Source organism: Juglans regia, chromosome 10, assembly GCF_001411555.2.
Source record: "Juglans regia cultivar Chandler chromosome 10, Walnut 2.0, whole genome shotgun sequence".
In the NCBI taxonomy this organism is placed as follows: domain Eukaryota; kingdom Viridiplantae; phylum Streptophyta; class Magnoliopsida; order Fagales; family Juglandaceae; genus Juglans; species Juglans regia.
The window spans coordinates 1762729-1776298 of NC_049910.1; the positions used below are offsets into that span (position 1 = coordinate 1762729).

Genomic DNA, 13570 nt, shown 5'->3' on the forward strand with positions numbered 1-13570 from the left:
TTTGAATATACAGTTTAGATAAAATAAGATGAGATATTTTAAATAATATTGAAATTTTATGAGTTAAGATGAGATGAGATAGTTTATAAAAAAATTAATATTTTAACAGTGAGATGAAATGATATAATTTTGACTTTTTGGGTTTTGATAAAGGAAAATACTAAGATCACAACTGAGTATTTCCAATTGGGATCCCAATTGATTTTTTTTTAACTTAATGATTAAGTAAGTTTTTTTTTTTTTTTTTTTTATTGATGTTGTTATGTTTTTTAGAAAAATATTTAAAAATGATTAAAAAAATGCATGAAAAAAGAGAAAAAAAGAAGATGCAAAATACACTGGACGGGATCCCCCATGCGTGGGTGTAGCAGCACTCTTTGATAAAAGAGTAGGTCCCACCAATGATCGAGTAATATGTATGAATATATTAATAAAAAATAATATTTATGAGTAATTAAAAATTCTATCATAAATAAATTTAAATCCCAAAATATATTGAGAAGTTGTTGGCTGAAATTACTCTATAATTTCAAAAAATAATTTACCTTTTTTAAAGGATATTATTCTTAAAGATATTATTATTCTAAAAAATAATTTAAATCTCAAAATATATTGAGAAGTTGTTGGCCAAAATTTATAATTTCTCTTTTTTAAAAGATATTTTTATCTATTTATTTTTGTATATATATAAGAAATTCCTCATTTTTTATTCTGATTATAAATTATAATAATTTTGATTATTGTAATAAATAAGTATATGAATTATGTTGTAGACTTGTTTTGAATAATCTATTAATTTTGAATTTCCTAATAAAACTAAAAAATGCAATTCTATTTAATACTCACAAAATTATTAATTTCTTTGTGAGAACATATTATTCTAATAATAACTTATTGATTATTTTATTTTAATCACAAAATATTTTTTTAATTGTTTATATCAGAAAGTAATGAGATAAGTTTGAAAACTTAAAGATAAAATAGATATATGAAATTAACTATTTGAATAGACAAAACTATCTCATCTGTACAAATTAGTTTCATCTTATCTGACAAACCAAATTGGCCTAATAGTTTATATTAATTATCATATAGGGGATTTTATTTACATTTATCGTGCAAAATACTCGGTCACGACGTGACTTTTGTCAATCACATTCGTTTTCATTTTTCCTAATCGTATGCTACATCTTGTTTTAATTAAGAAAAATTTGATACACTATTATTATTTTATTTCATCCTATTATGTAAAATGTGATATATTTATTATTATTAAATAATTTGTTATTAGATAATTTTTTATTATTTAATAATGATAAATGTAATATATCTTATAGGATGAGATGAAAGTGAGTCGAATGTGTGGTATATAATATTATTTATTAATTAATATCAGCTAAAAAATATGTTAAAAATATTACTAAATTTCTTATATCCTTCGCAGGCCGCCAGGGCCAGACCCAGGCCCAGGCTCTCAGTATTTTAAAATTTTAAAAAGTTAAAACTATTGCACAAACAATGAAAGTTGAAACCACAGACGCATCCTTATGCCTATTGCGACACGGAGTCTCACGTACCGAAACCAAAGCCGAAAGCCTTCCCATTCAGCATAAATTTCCTCGCATCTATTTATATGTTTCTTCTACTTCTTCTTATTCCTCTTCTTCTTCTTAGCGATCAAGTACCTGAACTAACTTTTCCTCGTCTCCTCAGAGATCTGCTCACTCTTTTTGCTTGCATAGTTTTCCCGATAAAATCTTTGAGCCATAGAGAAAGTTAGTCTTCTTCTTCTTCTTATTATTGTTTTGTTTGTATTCTCGGGATTTCTAGAATTGCCTTTTGTGTTTTAGTTTCTTCATTTTTTGCTGATTTGTGATTTCATGGTGGATTAGCTTGTTGCGTTTGGTGGAGATGAAGAGATTAAAAGATGACCTTTACGCTGGTCCTTCTCAATTCAAGCGGCCATTCGGTTCTTCGCGTGCGGACTCGTAAGTTTCCTTCTCTCTATCTATCGCTCCGTTTCCTTTCTCTGTAAGCTTTTCTTTTTTCTTTTCCTTCTCTCTTTTTTCATTAGAATTTTGAGTTTTGTATGGTTTGCGAACAATTATTTCATCTGAGGGTGGGTGTGTACTAGCATACTTGATCATATTGGTGGTTATACTGTATTCTGTATTTTTTACCTATAATGTTTTTGCTTTGTGATTTTTCTGTTATGTTGGTTGTTGAATTTGCCCGGGGCTTGTTATCTGATGCACTTTAATTAGCTAATATTTGGAGGTAATTGAGACAAATGACTTCGAGTTTTTGGGAAAAGTTTTCCTGTAAATATTCTTGTGTTGAAATTGACCCAGCCTTAGTAGAAAACCATAAAACATTTGGCCTTTAAAGGGTGCGCGTGGATTGTATATTTGTATGAATTCTTTTCCACGTGTAATTACTTTGGTATCTGTATTAACTATCTGCAATGCAAATTTTTGTCTGTAAAGCAATGGGCAATCTCAAATCCCAGGGGTTGGAGGAGGAGGTGGTCTTAGCGGTACCTCGCAGAAACTAACAACTACTGATGCCATGACATATCTTAAGGAAGTGAAGGACATGTTTCAAGACCAGAGGGAAAAATATAACATGTTCCTTGAGGTCATGAAAGATTTTAAGGCGCAAAGGTAGATGCATTGAATCTATGCAGTATTGTCTTTCATTAAAGGAATTTTGCATCTAAAAGCTAAATTTTCAAGCCATTGTTTTGTTTCTTGCAGAACCGACACTGTTGGCGTCATTGCAAGAGTAAAGGAATTATTTAAAGGGCATGATAACTTGATTTTAGGGTTTAACACCTTCTTGCCAAAGGGCTATGAGATAACCATTCATGACGTAGATGAGACTCCTCCACCAAAGAAGACGGTTGAATTTCAAGAAGCTATCAGCTTTGTGAACAAAATAAAGGTGAAAAAAATGGTTTTTATGTGGAATTTCAGCTGCAAATGTTGGTTCCTTGCAGATTAATGATGAATTTAATTCATGCAGAAACGCTTTCAAAATGATGAACAAGTTTATAAAACATTCCTGGACGTTCTGAATATGTACCGGAAGGAGCACAAAGACATAACTGAGGTTTACAATGAGGTAACTATACATTCTGGCTCTGGTTGTTGTTTGCATCTTCTGCTTTTTTGAAGAGTTAATAATTTTTTATTTTTAGTATTCTTAATGGTTTTTATTTTTATCCATTTTCAGGTTGCCACACTTTTTGATGATCATTCGGATTTGCTTGATGAGTTCACAAGATTTCTTCCAGATTCCGCACATAATGCTCCACATCTCCAAAACTCATTTCTGCGTGTCAATGAGCGGAGCTCATCCACACCAACTGTGCGGCAAATGCATATGGACAAGGTTGTTTTTTATGTCTTCCTTCCCCCCCCTTTCTTTTTTTCTTTTATATCTTCTCAATGATTCTTAATGGTGAGCAAAAATACTACTCTTTTTTTTCAGCAACGTATTCGACGCGATAGGATTATTACTTCCCATGTTGATGGTGATCTTAGTGTTGATAATCCTGAGCTGGACGATGACAAAGCAATGGTAAAAATGCACAAGGAGCAGAGGAAACGTGCTGAAAAGGACACTAGGGATAGGAGAAATGGTGATCAGGATGAAAGAGACCCCGATCATGATAATAATAGGGACTTCACCTTGCAGCATTTCGCTGACAAAAGAAAATCAGCCAGAAAAATTGAAGTATTTGGAACGAGCGCAAACTATGCTTCCCATGAGGACAGAGATACTTTAAAGAGTGAGTCAGTAATGCTGTTTGATTGGACAGTCACAGCTACAACCACATATAATTTTATGCATTTTAATTGTTGTCAATTTGTTACATGTCGCATAATATGCTTGTTATATATACTGCATTTTCTTCAATTAATAATTGATCGTCTTTATTTTGGCTAACATAGGCTGTACTAGTCAATGTCAAAATCCATTTGATACTTTTCTTTAAAAAGTTATGCGGAAAGAAATATCCCCTTACATCCATTCCAAAAAAGGAAAAGAAAAAAGAGAAACCATTATGTTGAAGCAGAGGTGTGTGCGAACTTATGTGACAGCTGTTTAGACATAGCCAATTCATAGGGGCTTTATGTTGATTATCCTTAACATGCGAAAGAAATTTCTACTTCATGTCATCCATAATGGGTTTATTATTACTTTGTTTTTTCTTTGCGAGTTTGTCGCAGCTTCACTAGGGATTTTTTATTTATTTATGTGAGGGAGGAAATATTTGTTAATTTGATTTAATATGATATTTAATAGGGATTTTGAAACACCAAGCAATTTTATTTAATAAGTGAGAGTAAGTTATTAAAGGTATCAGCTGTTCCTAAAATTTAGCTTTTAGTGGTATAGTCATATGTATGTCAGCTTCATGATTTTTTTTTTTTTTTTTGTTTCTTACTTTTCATTCCAGATACGTGCAACCAAGGATTCGTTTTCTGTGACAAAGTTAAGGAGAAATTGGGCAGTTCAGATGACTACCAGGCATTTTTGAAGTGCCTTAATATTTATAGCAAAGGAATAATTAAAAGGAGTGATTTACAAATTCTGGTATGTCTTACACGTTTTTTTATAAGCAAATCTGGTATGTCTTACAGTCTTCTGCAATTATTCTGGTCCTTTAAAATCACGAGTGAGTCCTTAGGCACATAATTCACTGTGGTTTGTCCTGAGAGATGCCATCCCATCTTTTTTTAAACACCATCCCAAATAGATTTTGCCTTGAATGATTCCCCCAATGTGGAGCCAAATACTCTATAGGAGGTGATGATACCCCATAGCCAAGGAAACGTAGCTGCCAATGTTATTCACTACTCCAACTGATACTAGTTCGGACTTGGCCAAATTTATTTCAATCCTGAGACAACCTCAAAGCATGTCATTAAACTACGCGCAAAGTAATTGGGTGTCTCTTTTTGTATTTTTCTTTTGTTCATTTTTGTTCACTTTACCGACATGCTAACTGTCTAGCTGCATGAATAGGCGTAAAAAATGCAGAAATGTCAGATAATGTCCCACCCAATCAATGTAGCTTTCCTACATCTCTCCTAGACTACTTATAAAAGAATTCTCTCCTAGACAATCGCATACTATTTAATGCTCAGTAAATCAAACTCTTAAATCCACCATGACTTATTTTTCTGTTTTGCATTTCTCAGAGTATACGAACCACTACCCAATGGAAAATATTTTGTTCATTTAGAATTTTAAAATTTTATCGCCAGAAACTATAGAAGAATTAATTAATTTGGTATATACCAACATGTTTTGTAATTGAGTAATAGAGTAGAAGATTGCTCTTATATGTTTGACAATCTACAATTGTGTTGCTGAACTAAAGTTCTCACATTTTTTTTCTAATTCGTGTATGTAGACATGAGCTTTGAGCCAAACTGTTGGCGAATGTCTGTATAAGCATAAAGCTATTGTTTTTTGAAATAACTGCCATCTCCTCTCATTCTAGTTTGAAATCAGATAGATTGAAATTTTCTCGTAAGTTAATGAAAAATGCAATTGTCACTTCTTTGAAGTCATGTTGGTTCAATATCTGTCAATCTCAGGTGACTGATTTAATTGGAAAATATCCGGATCTTATGGATGGGTTTAATGATTTACTGGACCGCAGTGAGAATATTGGTAATTGTTGAATATTGCCATTAGTTAAGTTCTTGTCTCTTGTTTCCTTATTTATGAGGTCGTTTCTGATCAGTATTTTCATTGCAGATGGGTTTCTTGCTGGTGTTATTGGTAAAAGTACGTAAAATGACATATTTTCCCTTATTTCTTTGCCATATTACTGAAGATTTCATTATTTTCTTGGCACTTTCTAATATTTTTGTTTAGAGGAATATTTTAATATTTTACCTGACTTAATTTAATCTGCTAGATGATTATTTTCAAAGAATTTTGAGTTTTTCTTTCAAAAATTGTAAGCTCTGATGTAGCTAAACTGTTGATTGCAGAATCATTGTTTAATGATGGCTATCTACCCAGTTCACTGAAGGTAGAAGACAGGGATAAAGAGCACAAGCGTGAAACTGATGGAGCTAAAGAAAAGGAAAGATATAGGGAGAAGTATATGTATAAATCCATTCAAGAGCTTGACCTCTCCACTCGTGAGCGTTGTACTCCCAGCTACAGGCTTCTGCCAGATGATGTATGAGTTTATTTCATATCTATGCTTCCTAATAGACATTATCAAGTTACTTCCTTAATGGTGCCTAACTCTTTGGTACTTATCAATTTCCAGTATCCAATACCATTTGCAAGCCAAAGGTCAGAGCTTGGTGCTCAAGTATTGAATGATCATTGGGTATCGGTGACTTCCGGAAGTGAGGACTACTCTTTTAAACATATGCGCAGAAATCAGTATGAAGAAAGCCTATTCAGATGTGAAGATGATAGGTAAAAGGACTTGATTCTGGATCTAGATCATTCCAGGATTTTTTTTTTTTTGTTCTCTAAATGTATAATTCAGCGTTTTGTCGATTATATTCGGGGTGGCATTTGAGTTTTACAGTGCTTACATATTAATATAAATAAAGAGTATTTTGAAGATAAGGTTTTGAGATCTGAAGTAGTTCTTCACTTATATATATTGCATTATCTGGGTTTTGCAATTACTGAATATTGTTTTTGACCTTTCCAAGGATGGAACTTTGATAATGATTTTTTCCCAAATTCTCTGGCAATGTAATGATGGTATCTTTTTTATCCCATTAAATTTAGATTTGAGCTGGACATGTTGTTAGAGTCTGTCAGCTCAGCTGCTAAACGTGTGGAGGAATTGTTGAACCGTGTCAATGAAAATGACGTCAATTTGGAGACTCCTTTCCATATTGAAGATCACTTCACAGGTTTGTATCTTACTTCCTACTGTTTGAGCTTTATCCTTCAGTTTGTTGCTAACTCCCTTGGCTCTTTTCACTCATTACAGCTCTAAATCTAAGGTGTATTGAACGTTTATATGGTGACCATGGGCTTGATGTAATGGATATATTGCGAAAAAATCCCACTGTTGCACTACCTGTCATACTAACTCGCCTAAAGCAGAAACAAGCGGAGTGGACATGCTGCCGCACTGATTTTAACAAGGTTTGGGCTGAAATCTATGCCAAAAACCACTACAAGTCACTTGATCACCGCAGCTTCTATTTCAAGCAACAAGATTCAAAGAACTTGAGCACAAAATGTGAGTGAGCTTTGATACCAAGATATCTTCCGTTGCAAATGTTACATTTTTATATAATGGGATTGCTTATATTTTTTTGTTCTTATAACTTTTGTTGCATTGGCTTTCCTATTTTAATAGCTCCTCGTTTTTTAACACACAGCTTTGGTAGCTGAGATCAAGGAATTGAGGGAGACAAAGCAAAAAGAGGATGATTTTCTTCTGGCTATTGCTGCTGGAAACAGGCAACCTGTAGTTACACATCTGGATTTTGAATACTCCGATATCAGCATTCATGAAGACTTGTATAAACTTGTCCAATACTCATGTGAAGAGGTTTGCTCAACTAAAGAACAGGTGAATAAAGTAATGAGGCTTTGGACTACCTTCTTAGAGCCAATATTGGGTGTTCCTTCTCGGCCTCATGACATAGAGGGTACTGAAGATATTGGAAAATCTAAGCGTCATCCTATGAATTGTACTGTGTCAGGCATAGGAGAAAGTGATGGAAGTCCTATTGGTGATGCCATTATGATGAATTCTAAGCAACCAAAAGCTGGTAGTAATGAGATGGAAAGCACTTTGTCAGAACTAGCAAAATTTTGTGGGACCATGGCAAATGGGGACTTGGCTAAAGAAAATAATTATCTCAACGCCAATAATTTCTGTAGAGATGATGCTGATTGTAATACTCTTTGGCCAGTCAAAGAGCAGAAGGATAAAAATGTGACTGATAAAATGTCAGGATTAACTGCACAAGTTGCCTTTGGTGAACAAATAGCCAAATCTAATGCATCTTTTGCAACTGGAGCAGAAATTAGTCATGGAAAAACCAGCTTGGAGGTGACTCCAGGTCTGTATTTATTCGTTAATTCCAAAGTTCATATCCTTCACTCGGCTATGGTATTTGATTGATATGGCCTGGTTATTTTTGTGAATTTTTTGCTTGATTTAATTATATGATACAGAGATTTTCTCTCTCTCTCTCTCTCTTGAATTCCAAGGTTTTGGTGCAACTCCATCCAGACTACTTCACACTGTCATTCAAGACGACCATGTATCCAAAGCTAATGCTGTTGTTGTACCTTCATCTGAGGTATGAGTTGTTTACTGTCTTGGATTTTCTTGCCTCAGCCAAAGTCTCTTACATCGTTAATATATATTTATATTTATATTTTCTGCTGACATTTAAGAGGGTGCTTGTTTATCGGTTATCATATGTTCGTATGCCTCTCTTTGGTGCTTCAGGGAGATGCTGGTTCCGAACTCGTTTTATTGACAAATGGATTGATTAGCGAAGGCACCAATCTCAACAGATCTCGTGAAGCATCAGCTAGACCCTCGAAAATTGAAAAAGAAGAGGGCGAGTTATCGCCTAGTGGTGATTTTAAGGAGGATAATTTTGTTGTCTTTGGAGAATCTATTGAACTGGCTCTGCCTAAGGCTAAAAAAAGCAGGCAATACCAGGCTGGGAAGGGAGAAGAGATAAATTGTCAGGATGCTGGAGGAGAAAATGATGCAGATGATGACAACAGTGAAAATGCTTCTGAGGCTGGTGAAGATGCCTCAGGCAGTGAGTCTGGTGGTGATGAGTGTTCCAGAGATGAGCATGAAGAGGAGGAAGATGTTGATCGTGATGACGTTGATGGTAAGGCTGAGAGTGAAGGTGAGGCTGAGGGGATGGTCGATGGACATGTTGCTGGAGGGGATGGCAAGCTGCCATTTTCAGAACGGTTTCTTTTGTCTGTGAAGCCTCTCTCAAAGCATGTGCCTGAGGCATTTCTTGACAAAGAAAGAATAGATTCTGGAGTTTTTTATGGGAACGACAACTTTTATGTACTTTTCAGGCTTCATCAAGTAAGAAATCTTTACTATTTAATGTTCATTGTTAGTATTTGGTTATTTTTTCAGTGTGTTTGAGACTGCTTATCCACTTTGAATTGACCAGGTACTGTATGAAAGGATATTATCAGCAAAAATGAATTCGACAGCTGCTGAAATGAAATGGAAAATTTCAAATGATGCTAGTTCACCAAATCTCTATTCCAGGTACTCTAACGCTACATCTTTAGTTCTATTTAAAGAGTTCTTCTACTCATCATCCCTACATAGCACACTTGCCAAGGGAAAAGAATAAAAAGATAAAAAAAAAAAAAAGAAGGCATCTGGTGTAGGGATGATTTTTTTCTATTTAAATTGTTAATGCTCATGCATAATAATTTTGGCTGCATTATACACGTGTTCTGCAGATTTATGAGTGCACTGTACAATTTGCTTGATGGATCTGCTGAAAATGCAAAGTTTGAGGATGAATGCCGAGCTATCATTGGAAACCATTCATATGTGTTATTCACATTGGACAAGTTAATCTATAAATTAGTCAAACAGGTTTGTCACTTCTCTTTTGACTTCATTCGTTGGTAACAGCAAAGGTTCTGAATTGTTGTTCTTGCTGCAGCTTCAAACTGTTGCAACTGATGAGGTAGACAATAAGCTTCTTCAATTATACGACTATGAAAAATCCCGGAAGCCTGGGAAGTTAATTGATTCTGTATATTATGAAAATGCACGTGTCCTCCTTCATGAGGAAAATATATATCGTTTGGCATGTGTAAGTTCTTTGTGCTTAACCCCCTATCCCCCCCTCCCACTCCCCAAAAAAGAAAATTGTAATTGCACCCACTAGTATTTGCTTCAATTCATCGACTATGGTTTTGCACCTATATGATTTTTTTGTCCTTTCTGCAGTCCTCTGCCACCTCCCGGCTGTCTATCCAGCTGATGGACAGTGGGAGTCAAAAGCCCGAGGTGTTTGCAGTTTCCATGGATCCTAATTTTGCAGTTTATCTGCATAATGATTATCTGTCAGTATTTCCTGGGAAAAAGGAGCCACGTGGAATTATGCTGCAAAGGTAGTAATCTTGTATTTCATATTTTACACAATTCAGTAATCTATCTTTTCATTGCTCCTATGAAACTAATGAAAGGGTACCGATATGGTTTTGGGTTCTCAAATGAGATCCTGTTGGAAAACCTTTTTTACACTGTCTAGGATCAAGGGTTAACTTGCTGCTTACTATTGATATTTGCAGAAATAAGGGTGTAACTTGTTGCATATTGTTTATGCAGAAACAAGCAAACATATGCGAGCGTAGATGAATATTTTGCTTCATGCATGGCCATGGAAGGTACCCATACAGTCAGTGGTTTGGAGTGTAAGATAGCTTGCAATTCGTCAAAGGTAATACATGGAAATAGCGCCACTGATAAAGACTGCAGTTTATATATCTTGCGTGTCACTTGATATTGCTCTATTTTAATGTTACATTGCTTTCTTATGTTTGCTTTAAAATGATCACTAGGCAGAAATAAGTATTTCAAGCTGTCTACCTAAGGAAAAAGAAGTGTATTGCAGGCTGTTATGATTTGAAATAGGAAGTCAATAGAAGTAAGAGTGAACCTTTTTAAAAGTGATTGGAATCATTAATATCTAGGTAGGTATAGATAAGATTAGTTGGTATCAACAGGTAGGCCAGTGCAAGAAACAGCCTGACCTGATCCGTCCGCTTGACCCGACCTGCACAGAAAAACACGGGGTTTGAATGATGCACGGGTTCGAACCGTCCAACCCTCTAAATCTCAGCAACCCGCTAATGTCACTCAAAACTAACCAAGGTCTTATGACTTCTGCTTTTGCAAACAAAGAAGGCATGGAAAAAAACCCAGATCCACACAAACCACCGAAGATCGAAGTCGGGTGGAAGCTGGCTGAATTGGCCGAAACTATTGGTGTTGATATCGATCCATCCATGCTCGATATCTTGCCCACCGAAGAAGAGGTCGTGGCTATGAATTTCATGTTCGAGCTTCACCCCCTGTTGGCTAGACCCGGAGTGATCAACAAGGTGTTTTCCTCCATCAAGGCCATGAAGCCCAAGATCGTGGCAATGGGGGAGCAAGAAGCCCAAGATCGTTGCGTTGGTCCCTCCGACTCAAGACCTGATGATGTCTTACGCGTACCTAAGGAGAGAGATATGCAATGCCGTGGCTTCTAAAGGAACCGACTGACTGGAGCGGCACGAGACGTTGAGTACTCAGTGGAGTACTCGGATGGGATCGTCCGGACTCGAACCGGTCCACCTAGAGTCCAACGCATTCAAGCAGGCCAATATGCTATTGGCCTTGTTTGCGGGTGGGGATGGGTAAACAGTGGATGAGAGTTGCAGACGATCTCTTGGCATATTCATTGCAAATACAAAAACGGGTGACCCGATATCGGGTCGGGTTGGGCCGGGCCGGGCCGGGCTGCGGCGTTTCTAAGAATTACGAGGTTCGGGTTGGGTCGGCCCAATATGCTTAGCTGGTTTGGTCGGATTGCAGCCCTACCAACAGGATAGTACCCCCAAACCATTGAAATTATTAAGGGCATTAGGAAGGTTAGAGGTACTAAACAAGAAGGGGGGGTTTGGAGGCGGTTCAATAGGGAATATTTTGTCTGGTTCTTCCTTTTTACAACTAAAGAGATTATGTGCCAAAGGCCTGTGGGCTGATTGGCATAAACCTCCAGCCTCCAAAATGGAGGTATTGGGTTCGAAACCCCCCTCCCCAAATGTATAAAAAAAAAAAAACTAAAGAGATTATGTGCCTTGTGTATATGCACGTGCAGTTTGCTTCTGCTGGTTTTCGCTTTTCATATTTATTATCATATGGCAGATCTCCTATGTTCTGGACACAGAGGATCTCTTCTTCCGTCCCAGAAGGAATAGAAGAAATTCATCTAGAGGCACGTCTTTGACCCGTGCTGAGGCAAGAGTACAACGGTTCCACAGATTCTTGTCGTCATCGTAGCAGTCCTTTATGTTCCACTTGGACACTCAAGGTAGACATCAAGATTGCACTGCTTAATTCTTGCAGAGTTAACTTTTGGGTGCTTTTGAACATTTTTGTAAGCCGTTCAAAAGCAGCCAAAAGTAGTTTGTAGAGTGAACTTTTGGGTGCTTTTGAACATACCACTTGGGGGACTGATCCTGCTTTTGTTTGTTTTAGGTCATTGGCGTGATGAAACCCAGACAAAGCTTCTTTGGGGAACATCATTCTTGTACACTTATTTGCCAAATGACAATTGAAGGGAATGGCTCGGGAAATGGAGTATGTCGTGACTCATGAGGTCAAATGTGTGAGATTTAAGCCAATGTAAATAGCGTTGATGCACAAGTACAAATCATGTTATTGCTCTTTTTTGTAGATAGGTAACACTTCTTCCATGGGAAATAGCAAAATTCACATTTGATAACCATTGGCCGAGAGGTGGATACAAGATATGGGGAAATAGCAAAAATCTTTCAGCTTTAGAGACCCGGTTAAATTTTTTTATTCTTTTTGGAAATTAGAATTATAACCCATCAAATCTTGGTTAAAAACTTCCTCTATTATCTCAATATCGAGGAGGGTCTTTCTCAGTAATAATTCGCATCTCTTGTTACATTGTTGCGATTTACGTTGCTTGATGATTTAAATAATTTTATTTAATGGATTGATATGATAAGTTAATAAAAAATAAAAAAAATTATATTCTCGAACATGTGTGTAGAGCATATTTAATAAAGTGTTATGTGATATAATTTAATTTAGATGATAAACTTAAAAATTTGAATCTTACAAATCACGTCTTATTATTCAAGTAATGTGGATGGTGTGCTTTACACACAATACCAGATTGATAATAGAATAACTCTTAAATATATATTACATAAGTTGATGTAATTGAAAATAGAAAGAACTTTTGAGTTTTACTAATTGAAAATGCGTCAAATAGATTATTTATTTTGAGACTTGTTATAATTATAAAAGAAATTAAAATAAATATTCTTTTGTATCATTGTGGGACTTGTTTTAATGATATGAAATAAGAAAAAATAAATTTACAACTGTGAATTGTGTAACTGTTGCGTAATCATTTTGAAAAAAATAAATAAAATATGAGATTTACTTGAAAAAAATTAATTTTTTAATACTCATATTTTTTAAAATGATTATGTGATATTTATGCACTTTATAATTATATGTGAAATTAATAATGAAATAAAGGCTCGCAAGAAGACTTTTTTAAAAATTTGTTATTGTTATTATTATTATGATTTGATTTGGTTCAGATTTTTCTTGTGTGTTTGCTTCAAACACGATAGAGAATGGAGAGAGAGAGAGTTTGGGCCGCAACCACCAAGCAACAAGGACCCACCAACCAAAGGACGGTAGTAATTTAGTAAAAAGGAAAAAGTTAGAGGCCGCGGGGCCCAAGCCCTGATTGTGCTGATCGGATTTGTGATATCTAGCCGTCCACATGTCCTC

At 35.5% G+C, this 13570-nt stretch overlaps 1 protein-coding gene across 1 annotated transcript; it reads left to right on the forward strand.

The window, feature by feature from the left end:
- Window positions 1–1552: 1552 nt before the first annotated feature.
- On the forward strand, window positions 1553–12595 carry LOC109008940 (paired amphipathic helix protein Sin3-like 2). The gene is made up of 24 exons (XM_018989245.2): window positions 1553–1775; window positions 1893–1988; window positions 2487–2663; window positions 2757–2943; window positions 3025–3123; window positions 3235–3393; window positions 3493–3793; window positions 4466–4602; window positions 5613–5688; window positions 5776–5805; window positions 6015–6208; window positions 6302–6456; window positions 6781–6908; window positions 6989–7243; window positions 7386–8075; window positions 8227–8318; window positions 8471–9079; window positions 9171–9271; window positions 9472–9610; window positions 9681–9833; window positions 9971–10134; window positions 10352–10463; window positions 11936–12101; window positions 12269–12595. The coding sequence occupies exons 2-23, from the start codon at window positions 1912–1914 to the stop codon at window positions 12068–12070; spliced, it is 4170 nt and encodes a 1389-aa protein (XP_018844790.1). The 5' UTR covers window positions 1553–1775; window positions 1893–1911; the 3' UTR covers window positions 12071–12101; window positions 12269–12595.
- Window positions 12596–13570: the final 975 nt, after the last annotated feature.

Excerpts from the sequence above, each read along its gene's own strand:
- LOC109008940 (XM_018989245.2), top strand. The coding sequence starts at position 1,912 with ATGAAGAGATTAAAAGATGACCTTTACGCTGGTCCTTCTCAATTCAAG. Across the intron at positions 8,319-8,470 it reads TTGTTGTACCTTCATCTGAG|GGAGATGCTGGTTCCGAACT; the intron begins GTATGAGTTGTT and ends TTGGTGCTTCAG. Across the intron at positions 9,611-9,680 it reads TCTATAAATTAGTCAAACAG|CTTCAAACTGTTGCAACTGA; the intron begins GTTTGTCACTTC and ends TTCTTGCTGCAG.